A 14,614-nucleotide genomic window follows, 5' to 3' on the forward strand; every position below is an offset into this window, starting at 1 on the left:
AGTTTCTTTGTATTTTGCTGCTGGAGGAGAGGTGTGCCCAGGTGGAAGCATTGCAGCACTGCAGCAAAGGGGCCCAGGTCCCAGCCTGTCTCGCTTTGAATAACTGTATATAACACTTTACTAATGAATGTGAAAATGTCAAAGTTCATATGTCAAAGTACCAAAATTGACTTGCAAGGTAGCACACTTGAAGGAACAAAATCTATCTAGGATTTACTAGTAAATTTTATTAACTATCAAGAACCAGCTAATTCATGTGATGAATAAATTGATGGAAGCTTAACAATAGATGGATGGAAGTGGGGCTGAATGTATGACTGGATAAATGGAGAAATAGATGGATGCTTTGGGGCCTGGATATGCAGAATTGGGGATTGGGAAGGGGGTTGAGAATGAGCAGGGAAGAAGGGAGTTTTAAGACTAGATAGAGCTGATGCTTGACCTCCAGCCAAAATGACTTTGGTCCACAACCACCTGGGCTCACAGGAGTCCCTTCTGAAAACCTCAGGTTCGTCTTTTCTGAAGCTAACAGCCCCAGCACACAGGACTAGAGATCCAGCATTCACAGGCTAATCCAGACAGATCAATTAAGACAGCAGAACCAGAGAGGCTGACAATGCCCCAGCCCTCCTAGGGACCTGCTCTTCTCTCCCCAACCCTCTGGTCCCTCCCCAGGAGCCCGCAGGTGCAGTCTCTCCAGGGGGCGGTGAGAGCCATGAATAGTAAGGGTTTTAGCTCAAGCACACAGAGGCGTTTAGCTGCCCAAACCTAATCCCCCAATAATCGGATTATGTAAATTCCTACTTCAACCCCTTCCCCTGCAAGACCTCGCCCCTAAACTCTCCACACTGGGAGACCAGGATGGGAGAGGGCCCATCACGCTGAAGCATCACCGCTAGTGGAATGCTGCACCAAGACGGTTTCCCCCATTTCAAAAATTATAAAACCAACAATAACACGGAAGAAACTTCAGAGAAGAAAACAAATGTCGACCCTGGTTGCACTGTGCCAACACATCTGTGCTCCCTTCTCCACAGTCCTCATCTTTCCCCTTGTCCTGTCTCTCAGTACTCATTCACTTGTACACAGATCCTATTTTACACTTACTGTTGCTTACCTTAGCCTCACACATTTCCAATCTTGCTTCCTAGTTGGTACACTTCTTTTTTACAACTGTAGAATGTGCCATTAAGAATATATTACCTCGGGCTTCCCTGGTGGCGCAGTGGTTGGGAGTCTGCCTGCCGATGCAGGGGACACGGGTTCGAGCCCTGGTCTGGGAAGATCCCACATGCCGCGGAGCGACTAGGCCCGTGAGCCACAATTACTGAGCCTGCGCGTCTGGAGCCTGTGCTCCGCAACAAGAGAGGCCGCGACAGTGAGAGGCCCGCGCACCGCGATGAAGAGTGGCCCCCGCTCGCCACAACTGGAGAAAGCCCTCGCACAGAAACGAAGACCCAACACACAGCCAAAAATAAATAAATAAATAAATAAAATTAAAAAAAAAAATAAAGAATATATTACCTCGCAGGCTTTTGGCTGAGAGGAAGGGTAATGTAGGTTCTTGGTTTAAATTCCAACATGCCCTCTATCAGGACTGAGGTACAACAGGTAGGGTGGGAGACATGGGCACCATGAGGCACCATGAGGCAGCATGAGGCAGCAGTTCCCCTCAGTGGCACACAGAGACAGATGGCAGAAAGGACAAATCAGGGCTGCTCACTGCAAATATTAGAGTATGTTCCCAAAGGCCCCTTTGTGCCTATGCATAATTGACCCATTCATTCTCTCCAACCCACCCTCTAATCCATCCGCTGACTGCCACCAGAATGAGCCTTGTAACTGTAAATCAAAACATATCACTCCCATGTTCAAGGCACACAGTTGCCTTCATATGGACTGCCCTCTCCTCCACTCATACGTGTGTAGTTCCTATCCAGCATTTCCCACTTTTGCACCCAGGTGATTAGGGCCCCTGCCTTGGATTCTGTGCTTTAGATGGACCTGCTCTGGTCCTCCTCCAGTGCCCACCAGGTGCCCATTTTCCACATTCTAGACCACACTCAGGGTATCAGGGACCCCTGAATTTATACCACACTCTGTATATCCAGAACCCCTGCATTTCTGCTCAAATGGCCCTGAGTCTATTTTCAGAACCTTCACAGGGCTCTTCCTTAGGTCCGTGTGGGCTGGGATTCCACGTCATATACACAAGACCCTTCACAGAGAAGGGGGTGGGAAAAGAATGGGAATGGGGATGGGTCAGGAGTCTCCATTTGTACCCTTGTCCTGAGCCCCACATATGTCAGAGGCAGCCCTGCCTCAAGGCCTAGTTTAAATGGCATCCCTCCCACGAGCAATTGCTGATCCTCCAGCTAGAATCTTTGCCTCCTTAACTCCAATTTCATACTCTCTGGCACTCAGGACTGTCTATCTTGTATTTAGTCATTTTTGTCATATCCTCTTCCTTCCAAAGACTGTGAACTCCTTAAAGGCAGATACAGAATTTTCTTCACTTTCCTGCCCTCTGAGAACTAGCAGTTTGTGCAACAGCTTTTTTATTTATAATAAGAACTGTATGCATTTTTTTTTGAGGAGGGAGACAAACAACCCCAAAATCTCAGTGGCTTACAACAGCAAAGATTTATTCCTCACTCATGTGACGTGAAGGCTGTGGTTGGCTCTGGGTTTGCTTTATGGCTTCCAGGCTGAGAGAGCAACCCCAAACATTACTTTCTCATGGCTAAGCCCAACCAGCAATCACTCTTTTTTTTTTAAAACATCTTTATTGGAGTATAATTGCTTTACAATGGTGTGTTAGTTTCTGCTTTATAACAAAGTGAATCAGCTATATGTATACATATATCCCCATATCCCCTCCCTCTTGCGCCTCCCTCCCACCCTCCCTATCCCACCCCTCTAGGTGGTCACAAAGCACTGAGCTGATCTCCCTGTGCTATGCGGCTGCTTCCCACTAGCTATCTGTTTTACATTTGGCTGTTAAAGCTTCTGTTCTATCACCACCATGTCAAGTCTGCTCACATTCCATTGGCTGATGCAAGTCACATGGCCAAGCCTGGAAGGGAGTGAGGAATTGCTCTCCCTTCACCTACAGGGAGGCACTGCCAGTCACATGACAATGGGAGGGGCTATATAATCCTCTCACAAGGAAGGGAGCCAGTAGTTGGAACAATAATACAATTTACCACAGTAAAATTTATAGTAGTCTGACTGTGTACTAGGTACAGTGCTAAATTTTTACAGATGAGGAAATTGAGGTAGGGAGAAGTTACATGATTTACCTAGGGTCACATAAATGGCTACATCAGGGATTTCAACCTGGGTAATGCAAATCCAGAGTCCTTTGCTCTTATCCACTAAGCTTTAATGCATTTGTGAATTTATTGTGCCAAATCCTATGCTGGTACCTTCAGAGAGTGTGATGCCTAGAATTTTATTACTTACCCATTCATTTATCAAGCAACATTTGAAGAATGCCTGTTCACTGGGTTTGAGGAGACAGACAAGATAAATGGGTAAAATATTACTAAATGGGGGTGAGTGCTAAGGAGAATAAAGCAGGGCAGGAGGATGAAGAGTCCTGTGTGTGTGAACGTGCAATTTTAGATATTGTGGTCAGAGAATCCTCATTGAGAAGGTGACATTTGAGCAAAGACCTGAAGAATATCAGCTCCTTGAGGGCAAAATTTGTGTCTGTTTTGTTTGAAGTTGTATCCCCAGTGCCTATAACAGGCACTGGCCCATAGCAGACACTCAATAATAATTTCTGAATGAATGAAAGGAGGTGAGGGAAGGAACTATTTGGATAACTTGGTGGGAAGAGTGTTTCAGGCTGTAGAAACAGACAGTGCAAAGGCCCTGAGGCAGGAGGGTGCCTGGAGTGTTCCAGAGCTGAGTACACCCCAGGGAGTAAAGGAACACACGGGGTCAGGTAAAATCTGGGAGCCATTGTTAAGACTTCAGCTTAACTCTGAGTGAAATGGGGAGCCAGGGGAAGGCTTTGAGTGACAAGTGACAAGAACCTGACTTGGGTTTTCATAGGATCATTCTGGGTGATGTTGGAGAATGGACGGAAAGAGGAAAGTACAGAATCAGGAAGACCAATGAGGAGGCCCTGAAATACCAAGTCCCTGGGGCACTCTGGAAGCTGGGATGAATAAATCGGGGAATCTGTCCAGTGCAGTGATTGTTAAATTTCTTTGTGCATCTTCATCTGCGGGGATACTTAGTAAAAACGCAGATTTCGGACCCCATCCCCAGAAAACCTGATCTGGTGGTCTGGGTTGTGGGTATTGAGATCTGCCTCCCCTCACCCATGATTCTGAAGCAAGTGGTTCTTGAACTACAGTTGGAGACTTACTGGGCCTTAAATGATTGACATCTGATGAGTTAACCACGTGGCATGGACTTTCTGAGGTTTGTAGACGTAGAAGAGGGTGGGTAGGTCACACGCCCAGCTTTGCCGTGGCCGGGTAGGTGGCAGGACGCCTCCCGTCCCCAAGCCTTACGCAAAGCAGGGTTCTCCTTCCGCCTCTGCTCCGTTTCTAGAACACAGGGAGGCTGGTCCCGGGAAGCGGGCGCGCGGTGGGGGGAGGGGGGAGGGAGGGACCTGCGGAGTCCGGGTCAGAAAGGGGCCCCGTGGGTCCCCGAGACAAAGGGCGGTGTCCTATAAAGACGGTAGCGGAGGCGTGGCGCCCAGGCGAGGGCGACAACTACGGCGCGGGCTCCTGGATCTTGGAGAGGAGGTGCGTGGACTCCGAGAGGGACGTGGGCACTGCCGGGGCTTGTGGGCCAGCGGGTCTCCGGCGCAGCTCCCCGAGTCCGAGCCGCACTCGCTGCGGAGGGCAGGGGTGTGGAGTTGACTTGGTGGCAGCCACCAAGGCGACTCGGTGAGAGAACCTGGGGGCTTTTCGCGGAGCAGGGGCGGTGGTGCGGCTCCGGGGGAGCGTGGCGGGACCTCTAGCGCGTGTTGGCGGGGCTGCTGCGCCTTGGTGTGCGATGCCCGGGCACCCCTGGATGTGTCTCCGAGGGCCGCTTAGGCAGCTTCTGCGTCGGGATGAGCGACTCCTGGACACCTGGCAGGTGCGAAACTTTAGCCGAGATGCTTTCCCGGACGCCTGAACTTCATCGCAAAGCAGGCGCTGCCGGCGAAGGGGAGCAAAAGTTATACAAAGAAAAAGGGAAAAGCCGGGAATGAAGCGGTCAAGGTCAGCAGGTTGGGCGGGGTGGGCGGCGAGGCGCGGGTGTTGAGCGCGTTTTGGAACAGGTGGCGCTCCCAGTGCGCCGGGAGCGCACCCAAAGTCCCGCATTCATAGTTAATGTACTTATTTAGAAGAGTTGTCTAGTGAGAAAAGTAATTGCATAATAGTATGTATTCTGATTTTTAAAGGATACATACATTTTATATAAAAGATATATATATATGTGTGTGTGTATATATATACATATATTATATATACACACACCAAACTGGCTACTGCTGGGGAGTGAGTTTGAATAGGTAGATGGATAAGGGTGGTCTTTTATTTTTTGCTTTATCACTTGTGTACTGCTTGAATTTTTTTTTTCTTAAGTTATCATGTGTTATTTCTATAGTAACTTCAAAAGGCAAAGCTGTGCCTCGTGTTGGAGGTTAGGCACCTTCCCCTAACGCAATTGTATAAACCACCCTTCACCGCCCTCTTTCTGGACATTGTTTCCGCTTACTTTTTTTTTTTTTTTTTTTTTTCCCCGCTTACTTTTAAAAGAAAGATGAAAGAGACAAATACACAGGACCAAAGGCCAGAAAGAGAAATTTAAAGTTTTATGAAAAAAGAGCAGTGTGAGTCTGAATGCCTGGGACAGGCCACCATAGGAATGTTAGCTGTACTTCTGTGCTGCAACCTTTCTAGTTGACCTGGGCTCTGTGTCCAGGAAACACCCACACGAAAAAGCAGCACCTTTTCTGGGGGCATAATTGTTCTTTTCTCCAGTAACCTGTTACCTTCTGTGGTGACAGTATAAGTAGAAGTTGGTGCACACCTATATTCCTATTCAGTTTACCGTGACATTCCTCCTATCCAGGCATTCTTAGCCTGGGGCCCATGACACACACCCACTCGGATGTGTGGATAGAATTCAGGCGTTCTATATATTTAGGTGGGAAAAAATTACATCTTTATGTCTACTGACCTTTAGTTTAAATGTAGTATTTCCTTTATTTATGAATGTGAGTAATAAACTACTTTGGCACTAGTAGTGCTGATGACTTTGTCACCAATAAAAATCATACTTTCAACTCATGTTACAGATGTTGCAGATCTTCTGAAAAAATCATTTAAATATCACTACTTAGAAATGATGGTAACAAATCTATTTAATGTGTTAAGAGTGAAGCACAGGTATTACTGTCTTGCTTTTTAGAATTATTTTAATACCTATGAAGTATAATTGGCTATTTTATGTGTCTATTTTAATTCATACATTTAAAATTCTTATTCTGAGAAGGGAACCAAAGGCTTTTTCCTTTATGTATTTGAAATCATTGTTCTGAGATGAAATCCGTCCCTAGGCTTCCCCAGACTGCCAAAAAGGTCCATGGCACAAAAAAGGTTATGGACCCTGACTCAGCAGGAGTCAGCGGTGACATAGATGCATAAATACTCAGGCTTGGGACACAGGCTCTGCCACACAGGGATGTGTGACTTGGGACAAAAAAAACTTCACGCCTGTTTCAACATCTGTCAGATGTTCTCTGATTCTGTGGCATCTGGGGTACTTTTTAAGTTCCTAAATTACTCTGGATCAAGAATTAGCAGCCATCAGTCCTTGCAACAGGAAAAACACTAAATGCCATTTTCCTTTGATTTAATAAGTCCTTAGCAATTTTCCAGTGACCTCTACTTTGAGTTTTTCCAGCTTGTTAAATCACTGATTTCTATTTCCCCCTGTGGAGAAGGAGAGTAACACACTTGAGGATAAGTCAACAAGTAATTATTAAGCAGGTCCTAGGATGGCAAGGCTATGTTTCAGAAGCCTTCTCTGCTCCCCATTTCCTCTGTCTGCTTCTCACGATAGGATGGAGCCCTCTCAGAAGAGAACACCAGTTAGTTTATCCTGCCTAATCTTTTCTTCCCGGCTTGAAAAAGACCCCCCATGGGACTAGTGAATGAGCTAAAGCCTCTTTTGACAAGAGAAGCTTAAAAGTGACTTTGCTTCCACAGTCCTGGCTGCAAAGCAACCAGCCTTGGTGTGAGCAAAACTGAATAGTTTTTTAAATCCCCTTGATTTAGGTTCAAACTTTCATATTTTAGGTAGAGTTGGATGCAGGTCTGACAAAGCTCATATTTTCATTGTATATCCAAAGGCTAGGTTATTTAGAAATAACTTAGGTAGATAAAAGGCAAGGGCAGGGCATTGTGGCATTTCAGCATAGAAAGAGGCCTTGGGGATCACCCCCTTCAGTTTGGAAGCCCCCTAGAATGCCTGAGTTAGGTGCTGTTTCTCTGCTCCTACGGCCCCTGTGCTTCCCTCTCTGTGTCACAGGGCAGTGGGCTCCTCAGTGTCCAGCAGTGAGCACAGTGTCTGGCACATAGAGTCAGTAAGTGTTGATAGTAAAGCTTAGAGTGCATGTGACTGTCTTGGATCATGGGTCCAACTAGGAGTGTCTCCACAGAGCGAGGAAATAGACTTAAGCGGCTGATGGAGGGAGCCTGAGGCCAGCCGGTGAACTTGAGCCGCCATGATTCTGCTCACCGCTGGCTTCTCAGCACAGCACTGGCCTCTCCAACCCAGGCAGAAGCGGGAAAGGCAACAAGCACCTGCATGGGGAAATGTCCTGGGGGGCATATCTCCTTGTAGCTTATTTTATACATGATAGTTTGTACCTCTTAATCCCCTAGATACTGCTTCCTCTCAAACATAGTTTTGCTAGGTCTCAGAACTCCTGTTTGGAGAGTAGGGCAGTGTTCTCAGCATTGGGTACATGCGGAGATCACACAGGGGTGCGCTGCTTGGATCTCACTTCAAGAAAAAACTTGCAGTTCAGCTGCAGGGAGTGCAGTTAGCTGACAGCCTTCAGTGGCAGTGCCCTCAGGATGGGGCCTCCGTTCTTCCGTCAGCCCCCAGCCTATGAGTGAGCATGGCAGCGCTGCCAGGATCTGGTGATTTCTGCCCAGTGGGGTCTCCTCTACAGTTACTCCTTGCCCTAGAGCTCCCTGTTGGGTCGACTGCCATTTTTCCAGGTCTGCATCACAGCGCACCCTTTTGTACCATATGTGCCAATTTTTAACCCTCCAACTCCTTCCTGCAACGCGGGCTGTTAACACTAACAACAGGTGTGGAAGGAAACTGGCACTCTGAGAGGCACCTACCAAGTGCCTGACATTCTACATGGCACTTTATATAACTTTTCTCAGATATTTGGGATGTTTACCTACAAACTCATATCCTCAGGAAAGCCCAAATAAAAATAGGAGATTGGGATTGACATATATACACTAATATGTATAAAATGGATAACTAATAAGAACCTGCTGTATAAAAACATAAATAAAATAAAATCAAAAATTCAAAAAAAGAAATAGAAAAAAAGTAGAACTTAGGGAAAAGTTCAATGGCATTGACCCAATCATTTTGGTCTTGACATGGTTCTTTTACACCTTTCTCTTGTCAGCAAGTGTAGCTCTGGATTTGGCCCTTGGTGTGTGGGACCTTCTGCTGTGATTTTTAAGTGCTTATGTATGTGCCGCCTCCTCCACCAGACCATCCAATAAGCTCCTTGAGCACCAGTACCCAGTCCAACCATGTCCACAAACCCATGGAACAGAACAGGTCTACAGGAAGGGTTAAAATAAAGCAACAAAGGCAGCAAGAGCCAAGAGATTACAGTAGGCTTGGTTATAGGAAAACAAGATATCACCCCCCCCCCCAGGAATATTCAGTACCTCACAAGTCATTTTTATTTATAAATATATTTATTATTTTGTTGATTTATTCCCCAACAATTTTATAGCCATTACTCTGTGTCAGGCACTGTTACAGTGATTTACAAATATTAACTTATTCAATTCTCCTAATAGCCTTTGTCTTCCACCAGTGGCTGTGGGCATGGGGGGCTCTGGGATGGCCTGGAAGCCTTTATAGGAATGAAAAGGAGGATTTGATCTGCTCTTTAAAGAATGTGTAGAAATAGGCAAGGAGACAGCGAGGAGGGAATTCAAGGGACAGATGATGGCATGTGTGAAGGTGTGGAGTTAGGAATATTTACTAGTCTTTGGGGGCCCAGGAAGGGGCCCTCTGCCCAGGTTGCTGAGACTAGAGCAGGCGGCAAACTGATAGCCATGAGCCAAGAGCACCAAACGTTGGGTGCTGGGCTTTGGCTCGTTTGCTGACGCGCCTTAAAGGTTCCCATTAACGTAGGTTAATCCAAGCCACCTGAACAAAGGGGCCCATGCCTCCAAAAGTTAAAAAGGGCACAATTAAGAATTGGCAATATGCGATAATAATCACCTCTCCCAGGGTTGGAAAGGTCATCCAAATTCAACCTTGGAGAGCCTGGGTGTCTTCCGCAGCATCCACGCCAAATCGTCACCCCCACCTGCCCCTTTTCTTCTTTTGTCACGCTAAACAACCCCACTTCTGCTCCTCACGCAGCCGGGTTTCATCACCCTGTTCATCCTCCTCTAAATGTGGTCCAGTCTAGATATTTTAGCTCTTACACAGCGGGCCCAATCCTGCAGATGAGGTCGGCCGGCTAAGAGGAGAGTTGTGCTATCACCTTCTTCACTCCAAATATTACCTCGTTAATGAAACCTAGGGTCTCAGCACCCCCCTTTTTAAAGAATCTATATTCAACTCTCTATTAGCAAATATATGTTTTATTCACACATGTACTCAATCCTACACTGTGCCTGATTCTGAACAATTAGGAAGAGTTGGTTATAAAAGAAGTAATAGGGGTATTAGGATAAAACCACCTCTTAACTGGAGGCTTCAAAACAACCAGGGAGAGGAACGCTGAAGGAAGGTGTTCTTATCCTGCCCTTTCTTCTGCCATGTTCTCTTCCCTTGTCAAAGGAAGATTCAAAGCACCTGGAAATGAGGCAATGCATTTCCTAAGATCTGGGTGGAGAAGATTAACATCTCAAGTTCCTGGCAGGACATGTGCTACCCAGCAGGCCTCTGACAAGGTATTGGCCCCCAGGGCCCTTTCTCTTTCTCGTCTCAGGAACTCCAACATGACCAGAAAGATCTTCACAAACACCAGGGAGCGGTGGAGGCAGCAGAACGTCAACAGTGCCTTTGCCAAGCTGAGGAAGCTCATCCCCACTCACCCTCCCGACAAGAAGCTGAGCAAAAACGAAACGCTCCGCCTGGCGATGAGGTACATCAACTTCCTGGTGAAGGTCTTGGGGGAGCAAAGCCTACAGCAAACGGGAGTGGCTGCTCCGGGAAATATTCTGGGCCTCTTCCCCCAAGGACCCCACCTGCCGGACAGGACTCTCCTTGGTGATTACCAGGTTCCATCATCCGGCCCAAGCCACCACATTCCGTAGTGGGGCTCTGGCTGTGGTCACCCCAGGCAGCACTGGTTCAGAAGTAACTAGCTGTCGACAGCCTTTTGCATGTTCCGGAGTCAACTTGATGAATAATTTGTAAGGCATGAATTTAAGCTTCATAGGAGGTGGCTCAGGGTCGGCTTCAGGATGCTGAAAGGAGACCATGAGGAACGTGGCTTGGGAGTCTGTCACCCCCCACCCCCAGGGCTTCAGTCAGATCAGCCTGTCTCTGTCTATGTTATAAATCTGGGCTCTGCATAAGATGTTGTTTGAAAAAAAAAAAAAAGACCCTTAGGTTAAAAACTAGTTTGAAAATCACTGTTTTACTCAGTATGTTTTCAGTTATAAGAAAGCTTTCTCAAAATGGATCTCAGATGGATGAGTAGAAAATGCTTCTCTGCGAACATATTTTAAAGTTTGTTTTGAAAAATGAGGCATATTTGATCAAGGGTGAACAACGTTAAGACAAATGAAAAGATAGCCCTTGCAGAAACCAACCTGGAGACTTGCAGGAACATCTGTGAAGAAAAGACCCTCCTGACATGTGAGGACCACAGGAAGGCAGCAGATACCTGTGGAAGAGCTCTGCATCCTTTATCTCTATGGACATGTGAGGTGTCACTTGCATAGGGCTGTGTATACATATGTTATCTCTAAAGTCAAATGGTGGATTATACCTGTGAGAGGAAAGGACTTGATAATTTACGAGAGTTCATAGTTTTCTTATGAAAAACAGCTAGCTAAAATAGGTTTTCTAACCCCTTAGTTTCACATGTCAGGTATCAAAACTTTTAATTTAGCCTGAGTTTCTGCTGACTTAAGACCTGTGAAATTCAAATATAATGATGAAAATCTAAATATTACCATTTAACAGAGAGCTTAACAAAAGATTTAGAGTAGACAATAGGAATGTTAATACCAGACTCTAATGAATTAATGAACATGTGATTTGTTTTCCCTGCTATGGAGCATTAGCTCAGTCTTACGCTGGGAGAGGTGGTACCCACAAATGAGTGAAACAGCGTGGATCTGGCAGAACTCACCACCATGTGCCACCCTGATGATGCTTAGATTCAAAAATGAATCCCATAGTTGAGCCCAGAATACAAATAATGTCATTTGATTGTCTCTGGGACATTTTATTTCCCCAAAGTTCTTGGTGGTACATTGGTTTTAAAACCGTCTGAACTACAGGTAGGAAATAGATGGATTTGAGGTTATGTATACACAATAGAGGAATTTAAATTTTCTGCCACTCTAGAAGGAAGGTATTTGATTTATGAAAGGCTGAAATGAGCCTCTTTGGTTCGGTGATAAGAAGAAATCTGGATGAGGCGCCCTCAAAATCTCATTCTCCCAAAATAGCAAGGTCATAATGTCTTTAAACTCTACACGGCATTGACACTTGTAGAACAACACATTTATCAGAAACAATGCATTTTCCGTGTAGGTCCTTTCTTTAAACTGCATTCAATAAATGTCCCCACAGACCCAGAATAGTCCTGGGAAACACATAAGCACAGAGACCAGGGGATTTCCCCCAAATTTGCATTTCTTTCTCATGAGCTTATGTGGACTTAAATTTGTCCCCAAACTACCAGGTGATAGTACATCTCAAAGCTTTGATGACAGTTTGTCAATTGAGTAACATTGCTTATTCTCTCATCTGGCATTAACTCAAAGTAACACTTTTGACAACATTTTTATATTAGCCTCATGTTGCTGAGGAAGGCAGAGAAGACCTCTTTGCCTGAACACAGGATTTTACTGCTCTTCTCAGAATGAGTGCACTTCTCTGCTGCTGGGGCCATGTCTGTTGTGCACAGAGGGCCTTTCCACTGAAAAGTAACCGAGTACCGCCAAAAAGTCGTGAGGAGATTGAGTATCATTAAACTAAATGAGGGAACAGTTATTTAAAGAAACCCTATAGGAAATTCCTACGATAAATGAGTAAACATTTAAAATATTACTTAATGTAAATCATCTCTTAAATGATTTCTTTTGCAAGTTGGATTTTGGCCTATCAAGTTGTGTTAGGTTAAAGTGACTGTCAAAAGGAATTGTAGTTATATGGACCAAAACCTTGCCAAGGTATCTGTGAGATTGGAAGCTAATTCTAAAATCACTCCACAGCCTTCTTGATGGCCTGTACTTACGGCTTGGTGATTACAGTAGTAAGAATTTATGGTTCAAATGAATTCTAGTTCACTGATGGTACATCTCTTTATGGACCATCTGAACCCAAAAGAAAAATTTAGACAGGTTATTTCATTTATGCTACTCTGTTACTTGAAAACAAGTGTTTGTTCCGCTATGGGCACCACTGGAAACTTCCGGAAGCCAAGTATAAACAGGCCCATTTATTTATACAGATCATTAGATTGGCTAATTCTACTCCTCCTTTTACAGAGGAGAAAACAGTCCAGAGGGCTTTGAAGTGACTTTCCAGAGGTCACATGGACAGTTAGTGCAACCCAGGACATAGTGTGAGATCTTCTGAGCCAGCACGTCCAGCCTTTCTACAGCCCTGTTCAGCCACTAAGGATTTTAGGATTGAAAATGGCCAAGCACCTCATTATTAGGGCCATCTCTTTTCAATAGTTTTAGTGATCTTCATATGCCTTTTAATTGAAATTGAATTATTGTGCTTTGTAGAATGTGATTAGAGGTACCGACCAAAGATTTTATTTGGTGATGTGTTTTGTGAGTTTGTAATCATTGATTCTAAATTGCTATTTAACTATTAATTTATTGAAAATAAATTATTTAAGAAAAGAAATTGTTTTTTTTTTTTAGAAAGTATTTCACAAATTTACTAAGCACATCCACCCATTCTGTCCATCCTTTGAACCCCACTCCCCCTGTTATCTTGAGTCTAAAAAAAAAAATCTAGGGCTTCCCTGGTGGTGCAGTGGTTAAGAAACTGCCTGCCAATGCAAGGGACACGGGTTCAAGCCCTAGCCCGGGAAGATCCCACATGCCAGGGAGCAACTAAGCCCGTGCGCCACAACTACTGAGCCTGAGCTCTAGAGCCCGCAAGCCACAACTACTGAGTCTGTGTGCCACAACTACTGAAGCCCGTGCACTGCAACAAGAGAAGCCACCACAGTGAGAAGCCCGCGCATTGCAACGAAGAGTAGCCCCTGCTCACCACAACTAGAGAAAGCCCGCGCACAGCAACGAAGACCCAACACAGCCAAAAATAAATAAATAAATAAATTTATTAAAAAAAAAAAATCTAGCATCCCCTAATTAGTCCCTCCCTTCGCTTCATCTTTCACAAAGCTTCCTAACTGTCCTTCTCAAATCACAGCTATGGTCAGGTCGTCCCCTGCTATCAAACCTTCAGTGTCTTGTCCACCAGACTGAGACAGATGCCATAGCCCAGCAAACCAGGCCCTCTGCAGCCTGGCTCAATGTACTATTCCCTTTACCTTCCACAACTGCCTAAATATATTATACATGCTAACGAAACCACCTCACTTGATGGTCCAACAGGCCAAGCTCTAATACCTCTGACTTTACTCTTGTGAGTCCATCTGCTTGTGCTAAATTCCATTTGCTAAAATCCTTCATGACTGATGTTAAGTACCACTCCTTCAGGAAGCTTGACTCATCTTAAACACCATCTTACATGAAGTCCTCCTAGATTTCCACCACTCAGTCTAATTTCTCCTTTTGTAGAATCCTCTTATATGCTTCAAGACCCTTATACTTCCTCTCCCCTGTGTTATATACATCTTGTGCATATTCTGTCCCCAGCAACAAGATAAGATCTCCTTGAGGGCAGTGACAGTTTATAACATTGAGTGAGTCTTCACAACAGCCCTGCCAGTGACCTCACTTTTAAAAAGAGAAAACTATATCGAGACTAGCTCCATTAAGAATACTCCTCTAGCCTCCCCTGAAAGTTGACACTGAAATGCAACTTGAACAGGCTGAATTTTTCCTGAGAAATCCCAAGTCTAAAGCTCTTCTTTTTTTTTTTTTTTTTAATTTTTATTGGAGTATAGTTGATTTACAGTGTTGTGTTAGTTTCAGGTGTACAGCAAAGT

General features: G+C 45.1%; 1 protein-coding gene across 1 annotated transcript; it reads left to right on the top strand.

The window, feature by feature from the left end:
* The first annotated feature begins 4,638 nt into the window (after window positions 1-4,638).
* Window positions 4,639-13,282, top strand: TAL2 (TAL bHLH transcription factor 2). The gene is made up of 2 exons (XM_007178262.2): window positions 4,639-4,766; window positions 10,229-13,282. Exon 2 carries the CDS (start codon window positions 10,239-10,241, stop codon window positions 10,554-10,556), a length of 318 nt encoding a protein of 105 aa, XP_007178324.1. The 5' UTR covers window positions 4,639-4,766; window positions 10,229-10,238; the 3' UTR covers window positions 10,557-13,282.
* The last annotated feature ends 1,332 nt before the right edge of the window (window positions 13,283-14,614 follow it).

Source organism: Balaenoptera acutorostrata, chromosome 6, assembly GCF_949987535.1.
Source record: "Balaenoptera acutorostrata chromosome 6, mBalAcu1.1, whole genome shotgun sequence".
Classification (NCBI taxonomy): Eukaryota; Metazoa; Chordata; class Mammalia; order Artiodactyla; family Balaenopteridae; genus Balaenoptera; species Balaenoptera acutorostrata.